Here is an 11,073-nt window from a genome sequence, read left to right on the forward strand (position 1 = left end):
ATATAAATTTAGAGAATAAACAATTATATATTGTGCGATTGAACAACTTTATTTTAGTTTTAAATTATATTAAAAAAATGATTTTAATAAGTGCAAATACTTCTAGTAAATGTATCACACAAAATAGACTAAAACACAAACTTAAAAATTTAGTTATTGAAAAAAATCAATTTGATATATGTAACAATTTATTGTTAATGTAATATATAATGTTGTTGTGGATTTTTTTTTCTTATATTGAAAAATCATCTATAACATTTCTCATAAAATTATTTAATGAATATAATTATGATATAGTTACAAAATAGTACATTTATATATGTGCAACGAAGACAATCTCACATGAAAGGTAGTAAAATATTTTATCCCGCATGTATAAACGACAAACAAGATAAGAGTCTCGTGTTGGCGTCACCGTTACTCACCACCGTTCGTTCCACCGAACACAGACTTGGCCATTAATATAAAAAGACGAGGAACGCTATGCAAAACCCGAAACTGGAATCCAACCATGGTTACTACCGAAATCGGTTTCTCTGCAATAATCTTGTTCGTAGCCACACTGTTAATTCTCACAATTTACAAACAAAAAAGAAGTCATCTCCCCTCGCCGCCGGGCCCATTCGCCCTCCCAATTATTGGCCATTTACATCTCCTCGGATCAAGAATCCACCACACTTTCCATGATCTTTCACAGCGCTACGGCCCCTTATTCGAGCTCCGCCTAGGCTCCGTACGCTGTGTGGTGGTCTCAACCCCTGAACTCGCTAAAGAATTCCTCAAAACCCACGAGCTTGTCTTCTCTTCACGCAAGCACACCACCGCCATTGACATCGTCACCTACGAATCTTCGTTTGCTTTCTCCCCTTACGGCCCTTACTGGAAGTATATCAAGAAACTGTGCACTTATGAACTGCTCGGCGCGAGGAATCTCGCCAACTTCGAGCCCGTAAGGAAGATTGAAATAATAGATTTCTTGAAAGTTGTGTCAGACAAAGCGAAAGGAGGAGAAATTATTAATGTTACAGAAGAGCTGGTGAAGCTCACGAGCAATGTGATTTCTCACATGATGCTTGGCCTACGGTGTTCGGGAACGGAGGGGGAAGCGGAGGCGGCGAGAAATGTGATTCGGGATGTGACGCAGATTTTCGGGGAGTTTGATGTTTCTGATATCATATGGTTTTGCAAGAACTTTGATCTGCAAGGGATAAGGAGGAGATCGGAGGATATACAGAAGAGGTATGACAGTTTGCTGGAGAAGATCATTACGGACAGGGAGAAAACGCGAGGCAGCGGCGGAGTTGCGAAGGATTTTCTTGACATGCTGCTTGACGTCATGGAGAGTAAGAATTCGGACATGAAATTCACCAGAGAACAACTTAAAGCTTTGATTCTGGTAAGTTCAATTTTTATCATATTCTTCCTTCGGGTATTTTAAAAATATTATAAATTAATTAAAACATCGTAAAAATATGAAGTTTCGAAAATTTGTAAAAATAATACTATCCGAGACTTATTATCCCGGATTCAGATTTTTTATTTTTTATTTTTTGAAAAAAGAAAAAGAAAGTGGAAGTGGGTCTGTGCCAGACTGGCACGGATTCTAAGAATCCGTGTCCAATCCGTGTTTTCGGATTTTAATTTTTTTATTTTTTATTTTTAAAAAAAGGGAGATCGGTGTCTGTTTGTGCAAAACCGTCGTTATTGGCGACGGTTTAAACAAAAACCGTCGCTAATATTAACTGTAGTCTGAATCCGTGGCAGAAGAATCTGTGACCTGTCCCTTGACCTTTAATTCCCTTTACTACTTCCAGTATTTAAATGCGGTGCCCTCCTCCTCATTTCGCATCGAAGTCGAGCAAGCCGCAGGAGCAATTCTTTGTTTCGAATATCGATATTCAACTTTTCCATTATTAATGTATGTCTTCGACATTTTTCAGAATAATTAGAGGCAACGATATTTTTTATTGTTAATAATATGTATTATTGTTCGATCGTTATATCAGTTTTAAGTAATATCAATAAGTATAATATTAATTGTATTATTGCAATTATAATACTGTGATTTAGAAATTTTGGAATAATAATAACTACACTTAATTTAGTTAAGATAATTATATTTACGTGATATAATCTTATATCTATAATAATTACAATAATTATAATGAGAGATATGCTTGACAGGATGGTAGAAGGGCAGGTAGATATATAAATTAGTTGGTTAAAGTTTGAAATGTTTGAAATGTTTTACAAATTCAGTCTGAATTTTATATTTTCAACTTACTAATCTTTTTTCATTTTATTTGCTTCAGTTTCTATGGTAGATATAAGATTATAGCACGTAATTATATCACGTAAAAATAATTATCGTAACTAAATTAAGTGTAGTTATTATTATTCCAAAATTTCTAAATCACAGTATTATAATTACAATAATACAATTAATATTATACTTATTGATATTACTTAAAACTGATATAACGATAGAACAATAATAAATATAACAACAAAAAATATCGTTACCTCTAATTATTCTGAAAAATGTCGAAGACTTACGTTAATAATGGAAAAGTTGAAGATCGGTATTCGAAACAAAGAATTGCTCCTGCGGCTTGCTCGACTTCGATGCGAAATGAGGAGGAGGGCACCGCATTTAAATACTGGAAGTAGTCACGGGCATTAAAAGTCAAGGGGATTGAATCTGTGACCTTCTGCCACGGATTCAGACTGCAGTTAATATTAGCGACGGTTTAATCTCTGCCACGGATTCAGACTGCAGTTAATATTAGCGACGGTTTTTTATTAAACCGTCGCCAATAGCGACGGTTTTGCACAAACAGTCGCCGATCTCCCTTTTAAAAAAAATAATAAAAAAATTAAAGTCCGGAGACACGGATTGGACACACAGATTCTAGAATCCTGCCACCCCCACTTTCTTTTTTTTTTTCAAAAAATAAAAATAAAAAATCTGAATCCGAGACAGTAAGTCTTGGATTGGACTACTTTTACAAATTCTCTAAACTTGTCATATTTTTACAATACTTTAATTAATTTATAATATTTTTAAAAAAATCCCATTCTTCCTTCCATTTTTCATATTTAATAAATTGTGGTTTAGATAAGAGTGGAGGAGCATCATGTCCCCTTTTTAGTCAACCACTTAACCACTATCTTTGAATCAATCCAAGCAGAATCTTCTCATGTCCTGAATTCCAAGCTAACTCCAACCCTTTGCAAGCAGCCCGAAGCTCTGCTTCCTCGATTGAGCACCAATCCATATCACACACGAAGCCACAAATGTAGTCTCCAGTTTCGTTCCGCAATATTCTCCAGTTTTTTCAATCCGCAAGCAGAATCTTCTTACCGGAGTAGGTCTCTTGTGAGACGGTCTCACGAGTCTTTATTTGTGAAACGGTCAACTCTACCAATATTCACAATAAAAAATAATAATCTTAACATAAAAAATAATATTTTTTCATGAATGACCCAAATAAGACATCCGTCTCACAAAATATGACATGTGAGATTGTGTCACACAAATTTTTGCCAAGTAATGGAGCCATAACATCGGCATAAAAAAAGAATTTTTTCACTTTTTAAATTTTAAAATATCATTTTGTTTAAAAATGAGAATTTAATTTTGAAATCAGATATTGAAAAAAATAATGAAATATAGACTGAAATTATTAGGCTACGTTTGGTTGGAGGATAAAAATTATGAAATGATTAAGAGATAAATTATAAAAAGAATGATTGAAGTAGAAATATAATATATAGTGATAAAATAATATTATGTTTGGTATGATTGTTAAGAATAGATAATTAAGAATCTTTTGATGAATTGATAAAATTGTCCATCCACTTGGCGGCGGCGGTGGCGGTGTGGTGGCCGGCGCCAGTTGGTCGGTCGGCCGGCGACGACGGTTGTCGGCCGACAGTCGTTGGCGGCGGCGGTGATCGGTGGTAGGAAGTGATGGTGAGTTTGAATATACGAAAAGGGTAAAATTAAAAAATAGGATGTATTAAGAGTTTGATAAATAATCCTAAGATGTGAGAATTGATTATTTTATCTTAATTAATATAACCTAATCATTTATAGGAGGGATTGACTTGGTTAAATAAAAATCATATCAAACATGAGATCATGTGGGTTAAAAAACCATAAACTCACCTAATCCCTCTTACCAAAAGTAACCTCAGTGAAATATAAGAATATCGTGATTGTGCAATTCAAGAAATATTATATTTTATTGCATACCAATCACTTGTAACTCAGTTTGGATGAACATTTATAAAATGCTGTTATAAAAATTGTTTTAAAAATAAATATGTGTTTATATAAATATTTTATGAACACGTTTTCACAACTAAAAAAGTATAAACACCAAAAAATATCAACTATTTTAAAAAAAAAATTATAAAATTTTTACAAAAATCTTATTCAAACACATGATTTAAAATTTTCCATTTAAAAAAGTTTTTAAAATGCTTATTCAAACAGTCATTTTATTACAAACCAACCACTTGTGACTTTTTATGTTCAAATTGAGAATTTTAAAATTAGATTTAAAATTACATAAAATTTAAAGAATCGTTTTTTAAATATTATTTAGTGTTTATAAAAAGTAGGGACATATTTTAGTAAATTCCTTGTAAATGTTATGCTTTTAATTTCTTCATCTAAAATTAAGAGAATATTCAGTTTATAGGAATAACTGTGATAGGAGGATGAGTAAATAATAAATAAAAAAAACAATAGTAAATAATAAATAAGAAAATAAAAAAAAAGACAAAAAAAGTTGAGTAACTTTAAATTGAAGTACTTAATAACTCAAACTAATACAACAAATAATTTATTCACACTGATATTCGAAGTATGGGACATATACAGAGTTTTTGTGTGTTTGTACAAATCTATCGTACAAACTCACTCCAACTGTAGTTACACTCTCCGTTAAAATTCCTAGCATACCCAGTCAGCCAAGCCGACAAGCCTCAACTGACCGTCTACAGATGATTGAGACGGCAAGCTTGGTGATCTTCTATCGATCAACCAGACGACCATCCCGGTGATCAACATTAGCTTCTTCAATCATTTTTCTTCTTATTCTAATATGAACCAGTCTTGAATTTGAGTTTGGGTGCCGCAACAAGTTTTTGTTCTTTGAGCACATTGATCCTTGTAGATCTCATGTAGACGTTTAAGGCATGCTCTGATGTTGAAAGTGCTCCTTGCCTGAGCATATATGCCGGTTAGTGTGAGCATATAGATGGATGTATCTTTGCTTCAGAAGATGGACATCCATGGTGATTCGAGAACATACGTATATTGTGATAATGTTGATGGATCTTTCTGTGCGTTCCCGATCACCTCTTCTCCTCTTTCTTCTTCGGGATTTCTCCCTTTCATTGCAGCTTCTTCCAACATTTATATTTGATCTTCTCGAGATTCCATATAGTTGTCTGTTAAAGGTTGTTGTTTTTGTCCTTGATGGTAGCTACATTAAATGTTTTGTATTTTGCATTTAACGACTATATCGACTTCATGAAGTTAATCAATTCTGGCTAATTTGAACATGTTGCTTGGAACCTTTGACTCATCCAAGACGTATTTATGATTTATAATTAGTTCTTTTTTTACATCAAAACATAATATATATCAAATTAGTCTATGCTTAGTTTAAAAACCAAACAAACCTATTTTATTTTCATTTTCTTGATTTTAGAGTACCAAAAATAATGTTTTAAAAAACTAACAAAAATTTATCTGACTATTCATTGCCTTCTGGTTTAGTATGAAAATCTTTAAAGTTGTTATTGAATCGATAGATTTGAGATAATAGAATTCAAATTTATTTTCTTATTTAAAAGGACAAAATTGAAATGTATTTCAAATCTACTCTTCATCAAGTTATGCAATTCTAATAACACAAAAACTTTTGTGAGATAGTCACATGAATCAATTTTGTGAAATGGATCTTCTACTTATGTCACTCATGAAAAATATTACTTTTTATATCAAAAATATTATTATAAATATGAATAAAGATAACTTCTTTTATCATTGAGATCATGATAATCGGAGTAGACTTCAATACATATCTGAAATTCTTTTTAAAATAAAATATCTCTCTCCAAATAAAATCAATCAATCAATTAAATACAACCTATAAATGATAAGATAATTTTCTGGCGGTTAAAAACAGTAGCATTTGTAGTAAATTCTTATAATTTTTTTGTATCAAAATTTTATATTTCTAGTTTTAAATGATGTTGCAAACTCTTGACTAGCAAGCTTTTGACCCTCGAACTAGCAAAATTTAATTACCTGTTTTAGCTTCCAATTGCATTGAAAGGAAATTGATCCCTATAACTTATTGATAATGTAATCAGTGGCAAATGAAAGCATCCGATAAGGGTGATCAGACAAGCTTTGTATATACTTAGTACTCATGTGTCACACATTGTGTATGCACTACAGACCAATTTTATACTTGGAAAAATTTAGGAAATTAAGAAGATGTGATATTTGGAAGGAAAAAAAAAAGTGTTTTACAAAGTCGAAATGAGTTGAAATTTGGAGAAAAACCGATGGATTTTTAAAACATGTTTATGCTTATTGTTTTCTAAATTCTAGAATAACTTATGTACGTATAAATTTGGTCTCGTGTATAAATTGCCAAGGATTTCTTCACTGCCGGCACCGACACAACCGCCATTGCAGTAGAATGGTCAATTGCAGAACTCCTCCGCAACCCAAAGGTACTCAAAAAGGCTCAGGAAGAGATTGATAACGTCGTAGGTTCGCAAAGGCTTTTGCAAGAATCTGACGCCCCTAAACTTCCCTACATCATGGCAATAATCAAAGAAACATTCCGGCTGCACCCCCCTATTCCAATGATCTCGAGAAAATCTGTTTCTGACTGCGTGATCAACGGGTACATGATCCGTGCCCAAACTCTCTTATTTGTCAACATTTGGTCCATTGGCCGGGATCCGAAGTACTGGGAGAGGCCGATGGAGTTCCGTCCAGAGAGATTTCTGGATTCGGGCTGTGGTTCCATCGATGTTAAAGGGCAGAACTTCGAGTTGATGCCATTTGGGACAGGTAGAAGGGGCTGTCCAGGGATGCTGCTAGCAATCCAGGAGTTGGTTTCGATACTGGGGGCTATGGTGCAGTGCTTCGATTTGGAGCTTCCCGATGGTTCGCAGAATGTCGACATGACGGAGAGGGCGGGGTTGACGGCGCCTCGGGCATATGATCTGTTGTGTCGTGTGGTGCCAAGGGTTGATGTGGCGGCGGTGGCGTTGCGCAACTGATCGATGCCTAAGGTTATATTGTGTTATCATATTTGCATAATTTGCCGTGGTTTTGCGCTGTGGTTGTCATTTATTTCGTTAGCATCGTGCACGGCTTGAAATAAGCAACCAATCCTAACTTTTTTACATTCCGTTTTAATTATGATTGAAGACCCAGCATTTTAATTTCGTCTATGTGAGTTGTTGGCCCAACAGAAATGGAACAGACCAAAAATTGAAGCATGGAGAGGACGAATGGGAAGGGTTGGGCCAAAATTCAGACAATCGTCATTCTATAGCTAGTGTTGGTAGGTAAATGTGACTACCACTAAATAAGATTAGGGCTTGTGCGATTGCTTGTGTTCCAAGTGTTTGCTGGTTCATTTAAGAATGCTTTATCGCATGCTATAAGTTTTATGGATTAGATTAACAGAGTTCAGGTCTAGTTAAAATATTTTTAATTTAAACATTCAGATTCGAGATAAAATAAGCTCGATTCTCCACAGTTTTGACATACTCTGAAATGGAATTTTCTAAGGTGATATCGGGATGAGGAATTCTATCATAGGCTGGATCAAACACCACCGATAACCGGGCACAAAATAACAGAAATAAAGCTCACGTCTCACGCGAGGAAAAGCGTAGCTTAGAAAACAAAGAAATTCAGCTGAGATGGTGAGAGACCAGAAGGACACGAGACAAGAAGCTTGAATGCGGTAGGGCATTGCTTCCCAACTGCTCCATTAATTAAGTGATGAATGATAATTGTTGGCCGTACAATATTGGTTGACATTTCATTTTCCAATTAAAAGCAATAAACATGAATTTTAATAAATAATAATATGCAGAATTATATTCCCATATTACGGGAAATTGATTGAAACTAAGAGTAGATTGGTAAAACGATTGGGTTATAAATATGTCATATTTGTGAATGATATTTAAGATTTTACAACGTTCGAAATCATTTAAAATAAAGCTTTTCCACAGTTGATATGCACCTCCTCTACTTTACAAGTGATTGATATTATGCAATATGAAATGCATCAAACAAGGCACAATAATAACGAGATAACTGGAGCTAATGAACGGTAGGATAACAACAGTAGTACTGCTCAAGCAACAATACGCAGGGAAGTTACATCGTCATGCAACTAAACCGTCATGTATGTCGTGATGCTAACACAAACATCCACAACACTGTCGTGATGCTAAAAGAAACAATCACGATTAAGCCTCAATCACGCCGTGATGTCACACCAACATCCACGACTTGACCTGAAATATATGTCACAAGACAACGGATGGCACGGAACAACTGGATGACAATCTCAGCGCTCACCTCAAAAGGCTACACAAACAACGAAATTGTTCAATCATATTTACGGTCTCATGTGTATAAAGGTATATAGGCCTATGAGCTACATCATGATCTCGAGATAAACAACAGTGTCAGATAACGAAAATCGACAACGGACTAACAAGAACGATATGGCTCAACTTGAATGTCATAATATCATGCCCTATACTAAATGCCATAGAATATGTCACATAATGATCATATAAAACAACGAGGTATTTAGCAACACCCATAACCCACATAAGCATGTAAACAACAACAATAGCACGTATTTATGTTCAAAACTTTATTTATGTGTTACTGTTGTATGTTATTGAACTGTAACATATCTATACCAACTTGATAATTCCAATTATCAACTTTACTTCAAAATCCTCGACCAAATCGGTCAAGAAATCGCGCAGAAACAGAGCACAAGAACAGCAGCTTTGATCTAACCGAATCCTTGCTCAAAATGATTGATTTATAGCTTGAATCGAAACTTAGGATGTAAGAAATACAACCCTTCAAAAATTTTGGGTTTCAACTTCGAACGGAAGAGATACGGCAATTCTACCGCATCCGCTACAATGGTGACGGGAAAAGGGTTGGGAAAAGCTTTATTCTTTCTTTTTCCTCAACTCCCTCTCTTACTTCTGATATCTCCTTTAAATGATGGGTGTGTATAATGTATGTATATACATTCATTTTAATAATAATTGGTTATTAAAAATAGTAACTCAAGCTCATTTATCTCGATTTATATTTATTTTGCTCCCGTGTGTTATTTAAACTCTACATGTATTTTAATATCGTCTATAATTCTTCGATATTCTACACATATTTATTACATACTTTCTAAAATTATTTGACATAAATAAATATTTTAATTTACAACTCAATAATTATTATAATTATGTCAAATTACCGAATAATATAAATTCTATGACCTTACATTTTACAACAATTAAATTTAGTGATTTTAAACAGACCATTTGGTGTCACTGACTTTAATCCGAGTTAGGAACATGTTCGAGGGAGTACCATGTTTAATTACCGTGAAAATAAAATTGTTGTCGCTCCTTGACTTAACCATAGTTTATGTAACTTAAAAAAAAATAAATTCAAATTCACGTCTTACTTATTTACACTATAACAATACTTATGAACGCAATCACTCTCGAACTCGAAAACAGAGATACACAAGCAGTTTTCTATATAAATTTCTTAAAAATACTGTTAATAAATCTGGAGACGCACCACTTTAATGAACAAAATATGCAAAAGAAAAAGGGAAAGAATTAATCAGTGTTGGCGTATGTGTCCCGTTTCCAATCCTTAATCATGTTGGAGTGTTGCCCACCCGCGTGCACCACTTAATTTCACGTCTTACATCATTCATTATTATGTCTCCCTCTCCTCCATTTCCCTTTGTCTCTGCTTCCAAATAAAAATTATTCTAAAATTTAAATGTATGTGATTTTGTAAGATACTTTTTAGTTGAAATTAAAGACTTCGCGAAATTTTATTTCAATTACAAATTTTAAAATAAAAAAAAGAGGTAATTGCTCATCTGGAAAGGGAGTAGACAAGATGATATGTTCAGACAACACACATGCATGAATCTGCAAAGAGTGAACTTTCAAATTAAAAGAGACGTAATTGGGACGTGCAAAAGGACACTCTTGTTCCCGATAAATTATCATATGTTTCTGCAAATTAAAAGATGTAGTTGTACCATGCACACAACCAAACAAAAGTGTATTACAGTATCTTTAGAAAGCCAAGGATAATGTTTTAGCATCAACTGGTTTTTCTTATATTATATTTGATCTCAGGTATATGTGAAATTAAAATATGAAAAAATTATATTTTTGGTTTTATAAATTATATGTTATCATTTTTGTTCGATTAATTCATGATTTTAGTCAATATATCCTGTGAAAAAAGATTCAAATTGAAAACAAGAAAATCATGAATTATCCAACAGTAGAATAAAAATGAAAAACATACATAAGTTACTGTATCAAAAATATAATTATCGTTTAAATTACCAATAAAACAAATGTCGCATTGTCTATACACAGTCACGGAATCTTTCTTTCTTTCTTATTTTGCGTGTGTGTATTTCGACAAATATTTATGAATTGAAACTTGATTGTTTTAGTAAGATAAAGATAAACCAAATCACCTTATCGAAAGAGGCTACTAGCGAGAGCGAGTCTTGGAGACTGTACAGATGGAGATGGCCATAATTGGGCATTTTTCACCTTGGAAATACTTGTGAGCACACCTAGAGGTGTTACGTCCCCGATTACAGTTACTTTTTTTGTTGGTAAATCGATGATAAATGACGTGACTCCTGAAATAAATATAAAACTAAATTATTAAAAAGAAGCATTCGGATATATATATATATATATATATAATGATTG

The 11,073-nt window shown here is 33.5% G+C and overlaps 1 protein-coding gene across 1 annotated transcript; it reads left to right on the forward strand.

Annotated features, from left to right (window-relative positions):
• Positions 1-474: 474 nt before the first annotated feature.
• LOC140973083 (cytochrome P450 93B2-like) lies at positions 475-7,579 on the forward strand. The gene is made up of 2 exons (XM_073435643.1): positions 475-1,396; positions 6,685-7,579. The coding sequence occupies exons 1-2, from the start codon at positions 512-514 to the stop codon at positions 7,318-7,320; spliced, it is 1,521 nt and encodes a 506-aa protein (XP_073291744.1). The 5' UTR covers positions 475-511; the 3' UTR covers positions 7,321-7,579.
• Positions 7,580-11,073: the final 3,494 nt, after the last annotated feature.

This window comes from Primulina huaijiensis, chromosome 3 (genome assembly GCF_012295235.1).
Source record: "Primulina huaijiensis isolate GDHJ02 chromosome 3, ASM1229523v2, whole genome shotgun sequence".
Lineage (NCBI taxonomy): Eukaryota > Viridiplantae > Streptophyta > Magnoliopsida > Lamiales > Gesneriaceae > Primulina > Primulina huaijiensis.

What these genes read in the sequence shown, in the direction of transcription:
- LOC140973083 (XM_073435643.1), top strand. Translation starts at nt 512, where the DNA reads ATGGTTACTACCGAAATCGGTTTCTCTGCAATAATCTTGTTCGTAGCC. An exon ending in AACTTAAAGCTTTGATTCTG is followed by an intron (nt 1,397 to 6,684) that starts GTAAGTTCAATT and finishes TAAATTGCCAAG; the next exon opens with GATTTCTTCACTGCCGGCAC.